Source organism: Notolepis coatsorum (genome assembly GCF_963971535.1).
Source record: "Notolepis coatsorum genome assembly, chromosome: 14".
NCBI classification, from domain to species: domain Eukaryota; kingdom Metazoa; phylum Chordata; class Actinopteri; order Aulopiformes; family Paralepididae; genus Notolepis; species Notolepis coatsorum.
The window spans coordinates 37,331,270-37,353,461 of NC_140178.1; the positions used below are offsets into that span (position 1 = coordinate 37,331,270).

The 22,192-nt window shown below is 42.3% G+C and overlaps 1 protein-coding gene across 1 annotated transcript in view; it reads left to right on the plus strand.

Moving 5' to 3' along the window:
• Nucleotides 1–1,564: 1,564 nt before the first annotated feature.
• The window catches only part of LOC311240502 (SH3 and cysteine-rich domain-containing protein 2-like), a gene marked incomplete at its 5' end in the record, with an annotated part of 152,523 nt that continues 131,895 nt past the window's right edge, over nucleotides 1,565–22,192 (plus strand). The window contains one exon of the mRNA XM_084329079.1: nucleotides 1,565–1,651. Coding sequence (XP_084185205.1) covers nucleotides 1,565–1,651 — 87 coding nt within the window. The remainder of the gene's footprint in view (nucleotides 1,652–22,192) is intronic.

The following is a 22,192-nucleotide window of genomic DNA, read 5'->3' on the forward strand; positions in this document are numbered from 1 at the left end:
CATGCTCTCATTTTGTCATGTGTTGTAAATGCAGCTGCGCCCGCCCCCCACCAAACACAGACAGTTTCATGGTGCATTTCTCCAGTTAATATGTAGTGGCCATTGATTGATTGATTGATTGATTGAAAAGTTTATTAACAGATTGCAGAATGGGTACAGTACAGCTCAATACATACAATTGTTAAGGGGATGCAGACCAGAGAAATACTTTCGTCTTGTTTACATCAGGGTCCCCCATTTTCAATTCATCATATGGCACACACGACATACAGATAGACAGTACTGCTACATCTATACATTTATGACATACCAGATTTGCAAATACAGTACTGTTTGTGATACAAAAAGTGTCCAGAAAAAGAGTGTATATACATTTGACGTAGAAACTGTACATTGGAGGAGGTTGGGTAGGTGGGGTGGTGTTGGGTGGGTGCAGGGTGGGGGGCTGTACATTGGAGGTGGGGGGGGACACACACTGTACATTGGAATACTGACAAAGCCATACTTGGTCATTTACTGTACAACTGGGTTAACTTAGGACATTTGTAGGGGCCAGTTTCGAATTGCAGTCTCCCGTAGGTGTTCTTTAACTTCTTTGAGAGTGTTTTTGAAAGTGCAGGGTAGTGATTCACATTCCTTTACAGCCATTGTGTTACCTTTAGTATGATCCATGTCTGATTCACTTATTGAGTATTTTAACAGCCGTATGTTATGGAACTTAACCAGGGCAAGAATGAAGACAAGAGGAGACATGTCCCAAATGAGTGGACTTCAAAGTGACGTCAATATAGTGTTCTCAATTTATAAATCGTCACCGTCAGAGCTTCTATATCCTTCTATCTACCGTCATCACAAGTAGCCCGAAACCACGAATACTGAATTCTGTGTAAATTAATTTGAGGTTATAGTTGTAAAACTGGTCCAATCATGCGCCTCAGACGCACGGAAAGGCGTGACTCCGGTTGCGGTTAAATTGAATCTCATGTCAGCCAGCGATGAACACCGTCCGCAGCCCGAGTGTATAGGAAGGCACCGTGCGCTCTGGATTACGGCCAATAGCCGAGAGAACTTGGACAGGCTCTTGGTTGTATTATTTGGACAGGATTTGGTTGTATTTGCCTGATATTTTTACATCGGTGATTTTACCTGTTGTTTTCCAACCTGTCACAACTGGATGACGGAATTGTGCTTCATTTGGACCTTTCAGCTGCGCATCAAAGGATCGTCCACTTAATCAAGGCGGGTAAAACCACAACGATTAGACCCTTCTGGATACCTGTCCTTACTACTTCACCCTAGTGAGATATATAAACCCGCACTGTGTATACAATCGGATAAATCGACCCCTTTGTGTGTGGGTAGCAAATGGCACATCAACTTGCAACCTTACGCGCACAAGTCCCTATGATGCGGTTTGGTGTCACACTTTCTCAAGCGTATGTGGCCAAGCTGGATAGTGGATACCCGTTAAGACGGCACGTTGTTTAAAAGTTGCCATTGCTGTGTCTGAAACTCGGACTTATTTCTACTGACTTTTTGTTTGTTATCACAACAAAGGGGACCAATGATGACGGAGAACAACGAGATGGAGAGCGAGCCTCAGCTCGAACGCTCTCCAAGCTCCATGCCCATCGTACCAAGAGATGCCAAGGCAAGTATCCACAGATATGTTCTTTACTATAAATCCCTCTAGACTCAGTAACAATTCTAGAAAGACTGCAACGAAGCCATATCCAAATTTAGACTAGCTGTTGAACTTTACACAGCCAATGTATTCCCCTCGTTGGAGGCAAACAAGTAGAATTATATATAATAAATGGTAATCGATCATTACTCTACGGTTCCTTTTTGTCTTAATTAAATCAGGATATCTTCAGCAGGATTGTGCATGCATCAGTTGGTCGCGTCACTAGTGTACAACCTTACGTCAGGTCTGATGTAATTGGGGTGGAAAAAATTTACATTCTCGCACACACACACACACATGAATGAATGAATGAATGAATGAATGAATGAATGAAAAACTTTATTTAACAGATTGCAGAATGGGTACAATACAGTACGGCTCAATACATACAATTGTTAAGGGGATGCAGACCTGAGAAAGACGTTTGTCTTGTTTCCATCAGGGTCCCCCATTTTCAATTCATATAGACATTTATGACATACACAACATACATGACATTTATGGCATAGGGACATATAGGTATTTAGTACTGATACATTTGTGACATAAACGGTATTCAAATATACAGTACTGTTACCCCTAGATCCTGACAGAGTATATACATATGATGGGGAGGGGACTGTACATTAGGAGGGGGTGGGTGGGAGAGAAATATACATACGGCGGGGAGGGAATATATACATGCGGTGGGGAGACTGTCTATTAGGAGGTGGTGGGGGTTTTGGGCATTTACGGTGGCCAGTTTCGAATTGCAGCCTCCCGTAGGTGCTCTTTAAGAGCGGTTTTGAATGTGGGCAGGGATTCACATTCCTTTACAGCTTTGGGTAGGGCGTTCCACATTGTTGTGGCATAATTGCGAAACGTGTTTAGTCCCTTGTTTGAGCCGAATCTGGGTTTAACATGATTTGTTGAGCTTCCTCTGGTGTAGTGGTTGTGGTATTCACTGACCTTTGGGAAGTATTTTGACATGTACATGGGCACCCCGGTCGTATAGTGTATCTTGTAGACCAGGCCCATTGCAAGTTGCTGTACTCTGTCGTCTACTCTAAGCCATCCTAGGTTGTCAAAGTGGGCAGGGGTGAGGTGGGTTCTGGGGTTCAGGTCAAGTAGTAGTCTGACCAGTTTGTTTTGTGATGTTTGTAATTTTGTTTTAAGCGCCTTTGAGGTGCTTTGGTACCATGAGGTGCATGCATAGTCATAGTACCCTTGAATGAGTGCTCCTGCCAGAGTCTTCAGGGTATTCTTGTTTACCAGAGAGGAGATCCGGTACAAGAATCTAGTTTGTTGGTTGACTTTTTTTATTACATTGGATGCCATTTTGTCACAGGAAAGATTTGCCTCTAGGATGGAACCCAGGTAGGTAATTTCGTCTTTCCTTGTGACAATATTGTCACCCACTGTAACTGAGAAGCCGTCGGTCTTGCTGAGTTTGTTATTTGAACCGAAGAGAATGGACTCTGTTTTGCCCATGTGTAATGATAGTTTGTTATCAGCGAGCCATATGCAGATTTTGCCTAGTTCCGTGCTGAGGGTTTTTTCAACCTGCAACTTGTTCTTGTCAGAGACCAGCAGGGCTGAGTCGTCCGCAAACAGGAACAAGTTGCAGTCACAGGCTGAGTCACAGTCACATACACACACACACACACACACACACACACACACACACACACACACACACACACACACACACACACACACACACACACATCCTATAGGCCTGATTTCTGTCAAATAACATGACATTTGCTTCTACCATGCTAATCCAGTTCAGAAGCCATCAAGCCAACCACAATTCACAAAATATTTGGCTGCAGTTTTTATATGTGCACAGGCTGAATTTAACATACAACTAGGGCTGGGAGATTGGATATACCCATGACTGATTCATGGTATGGATTTTTACAACACCGTTGTCCACAATATAGCCTATAAATACTTTATATAAATATAAATATAAATACTTACTTACTTACTTACTTACTTACTTACTTACTTACTTACTTACTTACTTACTTACTTACTTACTTACTTACTTACTTACTTACTTACTTACTTACTTACTTACTTACTATATTGTAAAGAAAGAAAAAAATATATACGGTATATCAGTACATACTGTATTTTCAAGGGGGAAAGAACTGTTGCAGCAGTATTAAAAAAGTTAAAGAAAACCTCACATTTTGAATGAAATAGCACCATGACATTACAATGCATTACAAGACAAAGGCATAGAAACAAAGATGTCATATCACATTGTGATTTGTATCGGAAAGCAAAATACAGTCAAATATACTGTCAAAACTAAGACAAATATTGTGATATGATATTGTGGTCACATCACCCAACCATACACAAGATCTGCTACTGTACTGTCTAGCCTGCCTCAGCCTGAGGTGTCTCTAGTAAACGCTTCATGATTCCTTTTATTACCACAAGCCAATATGAAAGAAACTCACCTTGTGAGTGGTTTGTCAACGTCTGGTTTTCAATTAAATATTTCAAAAACACTTAAGGGCTCCTCGCTTTTTTGACTTTTGACGCTTTTATCACTCTACTTGAGATCACTTCTTTGTCTCCGCCTAACACACACACACACACACACATACCCGATTGTATATATGCACACACCACACACACACACACACACACACACACACACACACACACACACACACACCAGTGGCGGCTCGCCACTGGTGGCGCTAGGGCGCCGACCCACCTGTTAAATGAGAGAAGAAGAAAAAAAAAACTTTTTTGTGTTTTGTTTTATAGCCCTATAAATAATATAAACATGTTTAAAATGAATAATATTTACTCATTTTAAGTATGTTTGTATTTCCAATGCACAATATAACGTTATTATCTAAATTAAAAAAACAGCGTTTTCATGGGCAGGAAGTGACGTTTTTTTTAATTTTTTCGTATTTCTCGCCCGGGCAAGAAGCGATAGCGCTCTGACTGCGCGTCACAGTTTGATCGCTGTCTCCGTCACAGCCAATCAGTGCATACGGCGTTGTGCGTTGAAATATGACTATTATGTTGGAATCCGAGCGCGATTTGAAGCGGTCTAGAAAGCAGCGTGAACTTCCGTGAGAATTTCCATAGCCGCATTTCGCGGAGACGCTCTCTGATTGGCCGACGCCAGTATTTTTTTCTATGGCAGAATTTCACAGAGACGATCTCTGATTGGCCGAATCCAATTTCTAATGTTCCAATTCTAGCTTCTAGCTTGGTTCCTGGTACTAGGACTGTTGTTTGTCTTAGAGCGTGCCGTGCTGTGACTGCAAGTTCTTTAGACTGTTAAGCTTAGGCACTCTTTCAAAGTTGGTTAAGGTTAGAGTTTGTCTTAGAGCATGGCGATAGAACGGCAGGTAGTTTGCAGTCTGTTCGAGCGGAAATGGACAAAGGAATGTACTTGTTGAGTGTTGTGCTAACGTCGACGAGCTCAGCTGAGCTAACACTTGGCTAACAAGCTATATGGCGGATTATACACGTTTCCTGCCCTGGACGTTTCAACTAAACAGTGAGTCTCTCTCTCTCTCTCTCTCTCTAACGTTAGTAGTACTACTAGGCTGGTGCGGGCTAACTGGCTATCGTTCTGGGAGCTAACGTTAGTAGTACTACTAGGCTATCGTTCCGTGATTTGTTTACTTGGTAACACGGGTTGCTAAGGAATTTAGGTTCGAGGTTGAAGAAATCTCTCTCTCTCTCTCTCTCTCTCTCTCTCTCTCTCTCTCTCTCTCTGCTTAACGTTAACGGTTGTAAATAGTTTTTTTAGGAGCAGTACTACTGCTGGCCATTCATGAAGCGAGACATTGCTGATTGTTTATTTATCGATGGCTCATTGATTTAACTACTGCAGCTCTCTCGGATTGAAAATACGTGGATTATGGCTTGTTCAATATTGTCTATGTTTGAATGAATGAATGAATGAGAACTTTATTAACAGATTGCAGAATGGGTACAATACAGTACGGCTCAATACACACAATTGTTAAGGGGATGCAGACCAGAGAAAGACGTTTGTCTTGTTTACATCAGGGTCCCAGATTTTCGATTCATATCGATAGTTTAATAGCTAGCCTTGGCTCGTTTAACAATATGCAAAATATGTGTACAGCCCTGTACTCATACTGAAGTTATTCTTGGTATATAATAGGTCTGATTGTGTAACGAATCGATTCCACGTCGCGCTGTGTGTGAGAGAGAGAAGGAGAGAGGGAGAGATCTGCCTGTGTTTGGAGACGGGCGAGTTTTGTTTCTAACTTTTCTATTTATATTGTGTTTCAAGTTGTGAATTAGAGTCTAGACTATACTTTATTTGACTGGTTGTGTGTTGTTGTAGTAACAGCTGAGCGACTCGTTCATAAGAGCCGATTCATTGCCGTGAGCGTGAGTCGAATCGCTCACGTCTTGCCATGAGTCTTGCGTGGTACAGTACTGTACTGTACATGTTTGCAAAATATTTGGTATAGCGCCCCTAGTGGCGAAGTACCCAGCGGCCGCCACTGACACACACACACACACACACACACACACACACACACACACACACACACACACACACACACACACACACACTTCCACATACTGTAATGAAGATCCTGCAGGCATTGAATTTATATGAATGGATTCATCACCCTTTGAATGAAAAACACATTAAAGTCTCCGTCCTTTCATGTTATGTTACACCACTCAAACAACCATCTGCATGTGTGTCTTATTCAGCAGAACCATGGTGCCTCCTAGTCATCATTAGACACTGGAGGAAGTGAGGTGTCAGTGCAGAGCAGGACTGATTGGTATTCATCACATGATGTGGTGTAGTAGTCTGTCTGGTGACGTCCTACCAGAGCTGGTATGGTATTCATCACATGATGTGGTGTAGTAGTCTGTCTGGTGACGTCCTACCAGAGCTGGTATGGTATTCATCACATGATGTGGTGTAGTAGTCTGTCTGGTGACGTCCTACCAGAGCTGGTATGGTATTCATCACATGATGTGGTGTAGTAGTCTGTCTGGTGACGTCCTACCAGAGCTGGTATGGTATTCATCACATGATGTGGTGTAGTAGTCATGTGTGGTGACGTCCTACCAGAGCTGGTATGGTATTCATCACATGATGTGGTGTAGTAGTCATGTCTGGTGACGTCCTACCAGAGCTGGTATGGACAGATATGATTTCCACCACTGTGTCCTTTATGAAAAGGTTGCATGGCCATCGCTGGTTGAAAGGCATTATTTATTTTTAAAGCCCGTATTGGTAAACTTCCTCAATTACATCACACTGTTGTAATGGAATCTTGAAACCTATTCTACACGTTCATCAAATTACTGGGGTTCTTTGAGTTTGCTCAGAACTAGGAGAAGCTGCTTTCCGACCACCGTGTGTCGACTTGTAACTGTCTTAGCTGATTTATTTTGTATAGTTTATTCGTATTTATTGTACCTATATGTATGAAATTACTGATAAACTATGTCTCATTTGTAAGCTCGTCGTCGCTGTAAATGAGGGTAACCACAGTGTTTCACAAGTTGAAATAAAGGTTTGAAATTAAATCGGCCATTAGAATAGCATCTCTCTCTCTGTCTCTCCCTGCTCTCTCTCTGCTCTCTTAGAAGATTTAGGCTATGCTTCCTTGATTCCAAGGCTCCATGTCACATTGGTGTGCACACTCTCACCTCCTAGCCCCCTGTCTCTTTGATTGACTCACAGGCACTCAGGGGTGGTGGTGGTGGTGGTGGTGGGGGGCAATAGGTTAATTGAGCTCCCTTCTAAACGCCTGGAATTCAATTGCGCACCTTTACGCAAAGAGTCTCTCAGAATCTCGCGGCTATTTTTGAATCTATTTAGAGGAAAACGCTTTGGCAAATGTTCAATCATCTCATATAAACGGACCATGGAGTATAGACCGAGGAGGTTTCTATGCTAGAGACACACAGAGGGCGAAGTGTCAAATCCCTGAGCCGGCAGGAGCCTGGCTTTTCACACCAGAAGACATTTCTCAACAAGAGATTCTTCTCCGAATCGATCACATGTTTTTTTTTGTATCTTAACCTTTAAACCAGGCAGGTCAATTAAGAAGAAATCTTTATTTACAATGATGGCCTGGCGAGAGGGAAAGGGCCTCTTGAAGGGTAACAGGGAAAGGGGACAAAATAAAAATAATAAGATAGAAAAGAGACAGACGACGATACATACATCACAGAGGTGAGGGAAATAATTAAAACACATATCAAACAAACAACCAAATAAAATGACAGGGTATGTAATACATGATGCAGAACAGACAAATTACAGGTAAAAGACTGGGTGACAGTTGCAGGTGTGTGTAAACAACTCTGCGATAAAAGTCCTTAAAAGTAGTGAGGGGATCAATTTGTCCTTCTTTTGCATCTCGTTCCAACTGCTGGGAGCAGAAAACTGGAAGGAGGCTTGACCAAAGGAAGTGTTAACATGGGGAACATCTAGCGAGATATCGTGAGCAGCTCTGGTGTAACAGGGAGGAGATGACCATTTTAACAAGTGTCTCAAATAAGGAGCAGTCAGACCAAGGAGGGGTTTGTAAATTGAGTGTACTGTGTAAGCCAATACATTTCTCGTCGAGAGTGTATGGCCAATTCAGATGTGCGTAAATCACAGTGATATGTGTTGAAAAGCGGGCATTTGTAGTAGGGCTGGGCGATATAACGATAACGATAAATATCGCGATATATTTTAATAACCGATATCGAATATCGAAATAAAAAAAATATCGAAAAATCGCCTTTTTTTTTTTTTTTTTTAATTTTTTTTTAATTTTTTTTACCTGCAACAGGGCAGTTTTAAAACCAGAGACAGTGGACAGACTTGTCTTTCTTGCCTGCAACTTAAAGTAATGGCTTTGCTTGTCCAAATGACAATACTGACCAAATTCAGATTTCTTTTTCTCTTGTCCATTTATTTTGTTTGCTTTCTAATTTAAAATACATTTTGAAACCGTCTGTACACAGTAGGCTATGTGTGCTAGCAGAACTAGACTCCAGTCACGAGTCACAGTGCACATCCACCAAAAAAGCGCCAAAAGATCGAAAATAAACTAGCAGAGCCAGAACTGTTCAACTCCTCTGGAGCCACAGCCAGCAGAGAAGCCGGTTTACTTTAGCTTTTAAACCAGCTGCAGCCTGAGAACTGGAGTGTGAGGGGATGTAACACTAAAGATGGCGGCAATGACAAAGAATTGCTGCAAAATAAACATACATCTGTTGTTAAAAAAGAAAAAAAAAAAAAAAAAATTTATACTTATAACAATTCGATAATTATCGATATCGAGAAATAAAATAAAATTATCATATCGTTATCGCGATATGATTTTTTTCCATATCGCCCAGCCCTAATTTGTAGCAAACCTAATTGCTGAGTGATAGAAAACATTAAGGCGATCAAGGACACCCTTGCTCGCATGCATGTGAATGACATCGCCATAGTCAAACAATGGGAGAATGGACATTTGGACTGGGGAGCATTTAGTAGATGCGTGTGCAGAAAGATCGCAAGCTGGCTATGGCATGGCCGGTCTGAACGGTACAATCAGTTAACATGGACGCCGAAAGGAAACTGGCTGCTGTTCCCTGGCACTTCAGGCCATCCTGTTTGTCACCGGCGTAATGTAAAAAGATTGCGTTACTATACTTATATTACTTTTATTGTCAATTTACACAAGGTAATTGAAATGTGTCTTTCCCTTCTAGATACACATAGTCCTCTACACATATGCATTTCATCAAAGAGGTCAGAGCACAGGGTCACTTGCTCCAGTCCAGTGCCCTGTATTACAGTAATGCAGTGTTTTCCTATGGCCTAGCAAACAGTCTTCTTCAAATATACTGCATAGGCTATCGTTATCAATCCATCTATAAATGGCTGCATCTATCTCATATTTGACATGCATAACCGAGCCCACTTTTAAAGATAGCGGGAAGCTGCAGGGTCTAATTTTGCAGCGATTTAATCCGAGGATACCAAGCTCATATCCACGTCCCGAAGATGTTTTCTCTTTTTTAATTGGATAACGATGACGGGGAGTAAGAGGGAGTGTCTCGTTCCGATGACAGATGCTCGGCGGACCCTGCCTGCAGCTAATATCCCAGATAGATAGATAGATAGATAGAGAGATAGGGAGCTGGGCATGGAGCCAGAGAATAAAGTGGAGAAAATAAGGGACCCTTGAGTGTGGCCCCTGGCTGCCACTCCATGACATAATGGAGTCATGTTCATTGCCAAGGCCGGCAGAGGTTTATGTGTAGGAGGAGATGAGCGTCTGGAGGAGCGATAACCGCAGCCATTACTGTGGCACATTCTTCACAGCTGCTCTCCAGCTCCCAGCCACTATCAGGGCAGCACCTCAGAAGCCTCTTCTCTCTACTGAAAGGCTTAAAGTGACGACCCTTAAAGGACCACCTCGCCTCTATCCAAAGTAGTTATATAGTGTGAAAAACGCTTGCAGCCAATGTTCTCTGTGTCTTTGGGGCGCTGTTTCAAAATCTGTTGTTCCTCCGGCACCGTAGCTATGTTTCACTCGCTTAGCAGGGCCCCAGATTGACAAAGCAAACACACCCTGGATTGATGAAGCAAATGTGCGCACTGTGCCAATGTGGATACTGTAACTGATGTGCGGTGAAAACTCTTGCACAGGCACATCACCAACACAGAAAGATGTTTACTGATAAAGTCTTTCACCTTGTAGAGGAAACCTTGCTCCTGACATAAACCAAGTCATGAAAATCTCCAGGCTCTAGTTGAGCTGCGTCGTGGTGAGTTTGTTAATATGAGATAAGGGCCCCATATGATCTTGAAACGGGCCACCTGAACCTTAAGGCTGTCTATTCCTGGTGCATCATTTGACGTGTAAAGATGATGCGCCTGGTGCTGGAAGAGCTACAACCTAGTTCCATAGACGGCCTTTGCTATGTGTAACCCGTTTTAGTCTGAACGGGCCCACGCCCGCTAGCAGGGCCCCGGATTGACAAAGCAAACGCACCCTGGATTGAAATGCAAATATACACAATGTGGATAAATGATGCGCGATAGAAACGCTTGACAGGGTACAGTTTGTTCATTGTGAGCCACCGTACCTGTGTGTGTGCATGTGTTCACTAAGACTGTGAGGCGTGGCTGTGTTTATCTTGATGCGTGTCCTCACCTGAATGCGCGTGAAATGCGGGGGGTCATGCCCGCAGCGATTGTGCAATAATACAAGTAATAAGAATAGGATGAGTTCAAGTTCAAGTTTCTTTAATAGTTGTAACTGAGGGGTACAATTCCCTGACTGTATTGATAAGTATGGTATCATTAAACCACTACCGCTTTATGTACTTTAATTACTGGCCATACAGTACACGATATCTAAGTATGATGAACACTTTCCCACATATGAAATCAGGTCCACACAAAGGTAATAGTCAAATATTTAATATATAGCAAAGGGTACATATAATAGTTACTTATTACATTTATGATTTGAATTGAATGCTCTTGTAAGGCAAATGAGTACTCGTATGCAAATCAACACTGAATGTCCAATCTCTGGTTACACAGGAAGCAAGTATACAACCTGGCTCTTAGGGGATTATAGCGATGGTCACTTAATGATTATAGCTGGATAATATACTGAAGGGGTCCCGCCGGTTGTAAGCCAGTAGGGGGGGTAGGAGAGCCGTCGGCTGTATCCCGTCTGGTCAACGATTTCTAGGGAGAGTCCAGGTACAGAACACAGTGCCCGTAGAACCTTGATCCGCAGATGAATACACTTGGGCTCTCTTGTAGACGATAGCTGTAGCTGTCGCTGTCGGTCCACAACGAAGGAGAAGCGAGGCGACCTCAGTCTGGTCTGAGCGCCGTCTCACCTTGGCTCCTCTCGGGGTAAATCCAACACTCACCGGTGTTGGCGATTATCCGCTCCACAAATCAAAGCACCAAAGCAAATAGATATTCCATGCCGTATAGGGCTCAGCAGTCGTCGAGGTAGGTAATCCAATGTGCAGGTCCACTCGTCCTCGCCCAGAACTCCTCGGATGAAAGCACCACGCGTGGTCTGCCCAACCTGGTTAAGACTCTAGATAACGCGAGGAAACGATGGGGGTGCTGCTCACTTTAGAACTCTAACCGAACGATGCACCATACATAATAGACTATTATTACTTAATAGAAATACGGTGCCAAACTCTGGCAATTCAGCTATTAATTTGCACGAGGTCTCACTGCTATTCTAAGGCCAAACAGGCCGTACTACACCGCACGCGGTATCGTGGGGTGAGGCTTCACGTCTTGTTACTTAGTTGGGTAGAAGGGTAAAGGACTAAGAGGAATTCTACATTTCTTGCGCCATATTTATATGCACAGTGGACAAGTAGTGCCGCTCTGCTTTCGGTAGCCGTATTCCTGCGCGGAGCTGAGGCTAGTAAAGGCATGTCTCGTCGGTACCTTTGAACTTGAACGCCAGGGGCTTGTCCCTGGCGCCTGGTCCTTTTGTCCAATAAGAGAATGAACTATTATGGGCTGTAGTAGAATAAAGGGATATTCAGTGTATATGTACAAGGAATATACAAGGGATATCAAACGATATACAAATACTATTAAATATATATCCATAAATAAATATATATATTCGGTTTAATCTGATCCTTCACAACAATAGTTGTCATACAGAAGTACAGAATACTTTTATACAAAATGCTTCTTACTGTTGCGCTCCAGAGACTGTGCAAGACAAGATAAGTATGAAATAAAATAACATAGTAAAATTAGAAGTAGAAAAAATTAGGTCACAGTGTTCAGTTTAGACATATGTACAATGTTCGATGCAGAATAGACGTAGTTACCATACAATATACAATACTGTGCAGTGTACTAATATACAATACTATATAGTGCAAGGCAGAAATGGAGAAATGGGACGAGGTGCAATTTAGGTACAATTCACAGTAGGTGTACGAGTTGTAGTGCAAATCCTTTATCAATAAATATAAAGTGTAAGTGTGTTTGTGTGATCTAAAGTGTGGAGAGTGGGTGCTGCAGTGTGTTGTTTGTTTGAGTGAGTGTGTGCGTGTGGGTGTGTGTGCTGTGTGCATTTGATGGTTGTTGCATAGTGATTATTGTTCGTTTAGCAGCCTGATGGCCTGGGGATAGAAGCTTCTTCTGAGTCTTTCTGTGCTCGCCTTAAGACTCCGGTATCGCTTGCCTGACCGCAGCAGTTCAAAGAGGCAGTTGTTCGGGTGGCTCGAGTCCTTAATAATTCTCTTAGCCTTCCCCTTGCACCGCTTGTTGTAAATGTTCTGGAGGGTGGGAAGCCCCCCTCCAATTGTGCGTTCGGCTGAACGTGTCACTCTTTGTAGTCTGCTACGGTCTTGTGCAGTGCTATTCCCAAACCAGGAGGTGATGTTGCCGGTCAGGATGCTCTCTATTGTACATGAGTAGAAGTTCCTAAGGATCTTCTGACTGACTTGGAACTTCCTTAGGCGCCTGAGGAAGTAGAGGCGTTGTCGTGCCTTCTTCACAACACTGTCAATGTGTGTGGTCCATGTCAAGTCCTCGGATATGTGGGCTCCGAGGTACTTGAAACTGTTCACTCTCTCAACCGGTGCCCCGTCGATGCTGAGGGGGCTGTAGTCCTTGACCCCCGACCTCCTGAAGTCCACAATCATCTCTTTTGTTTTGCTGACGTTCAGGGAGAGGCAGTTCTCCTGACACCACTGTGACAGGTTCTCTACCTCTTCCAGGTAGGCCCTGGAATAAGACATTTGTGCAATAATACAAGTAATAAGAATAAGACATAACAGGTATAATGTACATAAACTTTACAAAAAGCATGGTAAGACATGCTAAGGTCCTGCGATCGTGCAATACACTGTTAGCTACGGATGAGGCACTGGGTCTTATGTACACTACTATACAATGCTATACTATACAATCTACAGTTGTACTATGTGTCCTTATGCTAGCTTGCTATATCCATCTGTTTACTATACAAGAACCACTCCCGTTCTTGTTTTTAAAGTGACCTTTTCATTGTGTAAAGTGACCGTTGAGTGTGAGCGTGTGCAGCATGTGTGTGTGTGTGTTCATGCTAAAGTGACTGCTAGTGTGTGAGCATATACAGTGTGTGTGTTGTGTGTGTGCTCATGTGTGCTTGTGTGTGGAGAGTTCAGTGTTCAAGACTCTGATGGCCTGTGGGAAGAAGCTGAGCCGAAGTCTCTCTGTCCTAGTTGCTGGTGTTCGCAGGCGTTTGCCTGACCGCAGCAGTTTGAACAGGCTGTTGTTGGGGTGGTGAGGATCTTTCATTATTCTGCAGGCTCTGGATTTGCACCTCTTGTTATATAAGACCTGCAGGGGTGGTAGTGCAATACCCGTAGTACGCTCAGCTGAGCGCACCACTCTCTGTAGGGCCTTCTTGTCCTGTGCCGTGCTGTTTCCAGTCAAGATGCTCTCTACAGCTCCGGAGTAGAAGGACTGGAGTATCTTCCCCGATACTCTGAACTTCCTTAACCCTTTACCGGTCACTTTTTGAAATACCTGGAAATTCACAATTTCAACTCTAGAATGTTATTTTGGTGCTATTTCAAAAGTTATCTACAATTTTGAAATAATCTTATTTTTATTTTCCCCCTCTAAATTAAGGTTAACACATTAACTGCCACGGAGTTTGCCCCTCTCATACCACTCTCTGCCACCACTCTAAGCCTATGGAGATGTTTACCTTCTTTGCAGGGCTATAACCTTTTAAATTGTATTGCTAAATTGACATTACTATGGCCCATTCAACATCGATTATCTATCGTTCAGGATGTAGGAACGTTATACTTTTTCATTCATAGATTCATACGAAAATACCGTCTAGAATATAAATATGTTTTTATCGTTTTCTGCAGTAATTCCTAGAACGCTAGTTATAGGCCTAAACGCATAATATAGATTATCGATTGCAGTTTATTCGTGATACACGCTATATTAAAAAATCCAACTGAATACGATCCTAAACGTTATGACTCATCATGCGTGGATGAACGGGGGGGGGGGGGGGGGGGGGTCATTTATAATTCCGTGATCGTCAGTAAATGCTTTATGTAGTATGGGTGATATATTGATCAGAGCAGTTTGCATTAATAATAGTTTCAAGTTTCTTTAATAGTTGTCATACAGAAGTACAGAATACTTTTATACAAAATGCTTCTTACTGTTACGCTCCAGAGACTGTGCTAGACAAGATAAGTATGATACATAATAATAATAAACAATCACGCTGAAAATGACGTCAGCGTCCTCTTACCGTTCGCCGATGAGACTGGAGGAAAAAGATCCCACTTATTTGACGTGGATCGACTAGATCCATTTCCGGTTTGTATAATAATAATAATAAACGCCCAAATCATATCGATTATTGAGTTATGGCAGCGATCCATATACACGGATGTGTGTCTAGAGTCCTGCAACAATATGTGAGTGCCGGACACATTTCCCAGATGCACCAAGATCACCAGAGATCCATTTCCGGTTGTAACTCGCCGATCATCCACCAGGCGGCAGTATTGAAGCGTTGCAGAGTTGTGCAGGCTCCCACTGTATCAGCCGAGGCTGGGTGAGGGAATTATGAATACCATGGCGAAAAAATTAAATATGATCTCAATAACGTTGTACGCCGTGGATTGGCAGAATTAGCATGACCTTGAAACACGCTGTATGACGTTATTGGCGCCAGATGTGTTAACCAAAGTGTCCATAAACAGGCCCTCGACCGGTACCCCTAAAAATGTGGGGGCTATGGGGCATATTTTTCCTTAGGGGGCATATCTATGAAACTTGGCAGGCTGATTCATAACATACAATAAATAAAAAAATGTATTGGGAGTTTTCTTGAATTTGCGTTGCCATGGCAACAGTAGCCGATAAATGCCCAAATAAGAATAGCGGACAAAACTATATAACTACATGGTACTACAGGGTACTACATGGTACTACATGGTACTACATGGTACTATATGATACTACATGGTACTACATGGTACTACATGGTACTACATGGTACTACAGGGTACTACAGGGTACTACATGATACTACATGGTACTACAGGGTACTACATGGTACTACAGGGTACTACATGGTACTACATGGCAATACATGGTACTACAGGGTAGGGCTGGGCGATATGACGATATTATATAAATATCGGGTACAGTTCATTAACGATACACTTTTTCAACGTATCGTGGATATCGTGATGTTTTGCCCAAGAGGATTGTGTCGCGTCAATCTGGTCCACACGTTACTCGTTCATATCTCAGCCCGTGCTGAGATATGCCCATTCTGCAGTCTGTTAATAAAGTTTTCAATCAGACAGATGTATGGAAAGGCTTTTATTATAACATTCGTTGCAGTAAAATCATTATGCCTCGTTTAGTCATCCTGCGGAGCACTGGTCTCCTACTCGTTGGCCGCGGGGAGCTAATGTTAGTAGCTTTGTTGTTGTCAGCACTCGTCAAAATCAATGGAGGACATTCAGGAAGTCAAAAACGAATAGCGCTTGCCGATTGGTGCTAAGAACAGCAGGGCGGGTGCAAGTGGTGTGACGTAATTGGCAGACTCGACTGTCAATCAAAATTATTCTGTAGACATACAAATATACAGTAGTTTCATAAAAATGCTATTTTTATTAACATATTGCAGAATGGGTACAGTACAGCTCAATACATACAATTGTTTAGGGGATGCAGACCAGAGAAAGATTTTCGTCTTGTTTACATCAGGGTCCCCCATTTTCAATTCATCATATTTCATATCTAAATCATAATAATATCTCATTGCTAAATATATGCAATATATAATCTAATAATCCAATAATCTAAATCTAATATATAATATAAAAATGCTAAATGCATTGGTATTTTATTTTGTCTTTAATGTTAGCTTGCAAACTCAAATACTGTCTTGGTAAGCCTCATAATGAATTGTTTGGGGTAAAAAAGAAAAACATTGTGATGTGTATCGTGTATCGCCGAAAGGTCAGAAAATATCGTGATATCATATTTAGGCCATATCGCCCAGCCCTACTACAGGGTACTACATGGCACTACAGGGTACTACATGACAATACATGGTACTACATGGCAATACATGGTACTACAGGGTACTACATGGCAATACAGGGTACTACATGGCACTACATGGTACTACAGTGTACTACATGGCACTACAGCACTACATGGTACTACAGGGTACTACAGAAGTAATACCCTAAGTGTGACTGACTAGATGCATCGAGCATATCTAAAAATGGACACTTCACCTGAAGGGGCATTATGACCGTTTATGGCTTCACCACTTTTTAGCTAACAACAAATCCTGATTTCACTAATCCTATGCAAAAAACACCTATCCCACCCTTTACAATGATTGTTCAACTGCAAAAATGAGTAAATGTTATCAACTCACCATGACTTGTTGAGGAAATAATGGATTTTGAAGAGTAGAAGCAGGTGCAAAAATTTGCATTTTTTTGATGTGGTGAAAAGAAGGAAGTTGCAGATCCCCAGGGTCTATCCTGATTGGTCAGATGGGATGGTGACAATATCTGTGTTATAGCCTGACCTGTGCTGATTGGCTGGAAGAAGTTTTTTTTCATAGATTAAAGATCCCCCCTCTCCCCCCTGGCTAAATATATTGTATGGATATATTTATATGGGAAGTGGCCAAAAATGGTTACTTGGCCGGTAAAGGGTTAACTGTCTCAGGTGGTAGAGGCGCTGCTTCGCCTTCTTTACGACTGAGTCTATGTGTGTTGTCCATGTCAGGTCCTCTGAGATGTGGACCCCCAGGTACTTGAAGCTGCTCACCCTGTCCACGCCACGGTCTGTGTGTGTGTGTGGTACTACCGAGTACCAATTCACGTTAGATCAATCGGTGCCACATTTCGGTACCTAAGACCCGCCCAGTTCGAAAATAATCTGAATTTCAATGACCCACAATTGTCATTTCATTATAGACACAGACCAGCACGCTCCGCGAGCAACAGGTCCAATGCGTCTAACATGCTTTGCATCTTCGCCATTCCTGTATGTCCACGTCGCGGTAAAAACCTTAACTGCTTAGCTGCCAACGCTAACTAAGCTAAGCTAACTAACGTTAGCTGCTAACGCTAACTAAACTAAGCTAAGCTAACCCTGGAAACACTCACAGCGGAGAAATACTCTGCGACACCAGTTTCAGTTTCGAGTTCCATTAGTGAGGAAAGGGGGGGCTGAGCCTCTCTCCCTCGCGCGCACGCTCTCTCTCTACATTCAATGATTTATAGTAGCCAAACGTTACACTATAAAAAACGAACTGGATAGTTGATGATAATAAACATTTAATTTCATTAGCTGAAAGATTCTACAGCTACATCTACAGTTAGCCTAGCTTAGTGACATTCACTGGAAGTAGGTGTGCCAGTGTAGCCTAGTTCCCAACAGTTACAAAATACATTCCAAATACAACTCCAAAACCTTCCTGTAAACATGCTGTGACCTGTGTATTTACCACGTGGAGAAATAAAACAAAATACTTAGTAGATTTTCATTTTCTAAGCAGATATATACTCGGAACAATGTTTTGCCGAACCACTGCTGCCTGGGCGCAGTGATTTCATCACCTCAAAAGCCCTGTTTTTCTAAAAGCAACAGGGCTTTTGAGGTGATGAAATCACTGCACCCAGGTTTTTATTTGTATTTGGAGTGTATTTCGTGACTGTTGGGAACTAGTCTACACTGGCACACCTACTTCCAGTGAATGATGCTAAGCTAGGCTAACGGTGCGGCTGTTCCCTAAGCCTAATGCATGCATAGAGAAGAAAATGGTATGTATCTGCTTATCTAACTCCAGGGTAGATGGCAAATAAGCTAATTTCCCAAAAAGTTGGTGTGCTCCTTTAAAAAAATAAAAAGATAATACATAATAAATCTATACATGATCATGCAACATTAAAAAAATTGTTGTAGGAACGGTTTGGAAGAGGTAGGTAGGGAGGGGTTTTAATTTGTGTGGTGTGATAACAATGTTGAAATTGAGAAGTTTAGACTTGTAAACTAGCTTCATTTTCAACAGCAAAAATTGCACCCTGAAATAATTAGTGCAGAGGATTTTATGGATGAGGATACATTATACAGTGTTTTGACAGAATCCGATATGACCAAACATTGTGTTGTGTGCAACTGATACCAGCACGACAGAGAAGGCAAATTACCCCAGAAATATTTCCGCTGCACCATCTTGCTTGTTTAGCTGTAGAAACTAACACGGTTATAGATTGTGGCTGCTCGTAATATAGAGCATTTTGAGGAAAAAACTTTCATGATGGAATGTTGGATATTCAGGGCTATTATAAATAATAATAAACTAACCTACACTGTAACACGCAACACTTTGATGAATATTGTTACTCAGCTGATAGAGTTGTACCCTTCCTGATGACCTGTCATACAGAACTTGTAAGTCGCTTTGGATAAAAGCGTCAGCTAAATGACTAAATGTAAATGTAAATGTATTATATCGAGTATTACTATGGAGTCTGAATATGACACAGAGGAGATACAGCGTATAAGAGGAGGAGGCAGCAGATGTAGCCGTGAGACAAACCCTCCCAGCCAGTGACAACAAGAGCCATGAGCCGATGTGACTAGTGGTGTCTGTGCCGTAACTGTTCGGTGATGGAGACAGATGTAGAGCTGTCCTGTAACAATGTGTGTGTGCAACAGATAGTCCATGGGCCAGACCAGATATCGGTACCACTCAAGGTGACAAAACTTACATATAATTTTTTCAAAGATCTATGTCTGTAGATGATATTTTGGTATGATAGTCCTTCCGGAGTGGTAGCTTTATCATAATTATCAAGTCATGAAGTATACCCACCCCCTCAGGAAATATAATTTCTGATGCTGGTGCATATCCTGCTTTAGACTCACGTAGAGGACATCTGTCAATGTTTCACAATATTGTCTTGGTCTTTGGTATGCCTATGTGCAAGGATAAAGACTTTGCGAGGAGAACCGCATCATCTTGCCTGCCTGTGTCCTACATTGCATCAGAGCCAGATGTCCTTACCCAGTTGAATGGTCAATACCAAGGGCATGTTGAAGTGGATGACACAATGGACGCGCTCTGACCATGTGAAATACAAGCCTGTGGAGTAATGCAGCTAAACCTTTTTCAATGCTGGTAACCGTTTTTCCTCAACTGATTTAGCTGATCTGGACTGATCCAGCCAAGTAAATGTATGATGTGCAATATGCTAAATATATTATAACATTTATTTGAAAGTAGAGTACAATAACGTGTTAGTTTGCATACATCTTTTTAAAATACAAACTTCAGTTGTTTATTTTCACACTATGACTATGTGGAAAGAATCTATCTCTCTAATCCTACATTCCTTTGTCTGATCAAGACAATTGCACACATCTCCCACCTTATCAAGGTTTGCTGCTGGTACACAGACCAGGCTGCAGAAACAAATTAGTGGGGGGGCATAAAATGTTCTCGGGGGGGACACAATGGTTTTTCAACACAGGTTCCCTTTTATACGTTTCAGCTGGGACAACGGCGCTGTGGCTTGCTTGGCGTTGCCCACGGTGCTGAACTAAACAGCAGAGAGGCAATTGAAAAATCTAATTTCTCTATCTTAAGAACATTCACTTATACAAAAACAGACTGAACGGATATATATAACAGACCTGCTGGGGCAGCGGACTGAGAGCAGGGGACACAGACAGGCTGGATAAGATGGTCAGGAAGGCCAGTAGCGTGGTTAGGGTGTAGCTGGACGCCCTAGCGAGGGTGGCGGAGAGGAGGAGCCTTGCTAAGCTCCAGGCCATCAGGGAAAACCCCTCCCACCCACTATACACAGACTTGGCTGACAGGAGGAGCATGTTATAGGCTCACACTACCTAAATGCAGCACTGAACGGCACAGGAAGTCCTTCATTCCGACAGCCATCAGACTTTATAAAACGCATCACTGTGCCTCACTGCATCACTGAGCACAGAGTGACAGTTACCATCTTCCTGGACTCTTACTTTTTAAACAGCACTGTGCAATATTACACCTACTGTAGACTTCAGTATATTTTTACTGTATTTATTTACTGTATCTTTTATTCTATTTTTATTTTATTTCATTTTATTCTATTCTTAGGCCATTTGTTTTGTTATTCTTATTCGTGACTTGTTCTGTCTAAATGTTTAATGTTGAGTGATTTGGAGTGTCAAATTTCCCCCAGGATAATACATTTCTACTCTATTATATTCTATATCTTTAAAAAGTCTCCATTTATTCAACACGTCTGAATTCACTGACAAACTGAACTGAACTGACAAAAATAAAGTGCATAAAAAAGCAAACAAAATTCCTCCACAGGCTACTCACCATCGTTTGGGGACAGAGTGAAACCTTCTTAAAACACTGCCCCTCCACTTAACTCATTCCTGAACTTTTTTGTTAAGTCCTTCTCAAATGCCAACTGAATTAAATTGGCCTTGCGTCGATGAAGCATACTAAGGCGATGTTCTGTAAAGATGTTCTTGAGGGCAGAAAACGAATTCTCACAGAGTGCTGTGCTAGCTTCAGTAGTGTTGTTGTTGACATCAGTGCCCACTAGGGCTGTCCCCGACTAAGCATTTGGATAGTCGACTTTGATTGAAAAAAAAAAAAAAAAATCAGGGTGGGTACAGCTGACTCAGTGGGCGGGCCAGGCCCCCCAATGCCCGCCCATGGCGCCGGGTCTGCTGGTACACCTGTCAAATTTATATTTTTGTTATTGTGGGGTGATGTAGTAGGGTGATAGTTTATTCATACAACACGTACTGACCTTAACCATGATGAAATTGAAACTGTTTGGATTGAAATCTTATTAGACAGGGCGAAACCAGTACTAGTAGGCACAATCTATAGACCACCAGAACAGAGTGGCTTTTATGACACACTTGATGGGTGTTTAGCTGGGGTGGAGGGGGTAGAAAAAATTCTTATTGGGGACTGGAACACGGATATGCTGCGTAAATCAGCACCCGTCTTCAAGGCCTTCAGTAGATTTTCTGACCTGCACGGTTTCAGCCAGCTAATCACACAACCCACAAGGGTATGCGATTCGACACAAACCACCATTGACCTCATTTTGACCTCTGACAAGTCCATGATCTCCAGTAAAGGGGTGATAGCATGCGGGTTAAGTGATCATTATATGATTTACTGTACCCGCAAAAAGCTAAAACAGAAGGCCGGCTGTCACAAAACAGTCACATCTAGAGACCTCAAAACTTACTCTAGAGAGGCCTTCAACCTAGAACTGGGGAGCTTGGACTGGTCAGATGAGCTCAGTGGTACACAGGTTGAAGAAACATGGCTTGGATTCAAAACCAAATTCACAGCAATACTCAACAACATGGCACCGATAAGAACCACCAGGGTTAAAAATCGCGCTGAGGCATGGATGCACACTGAA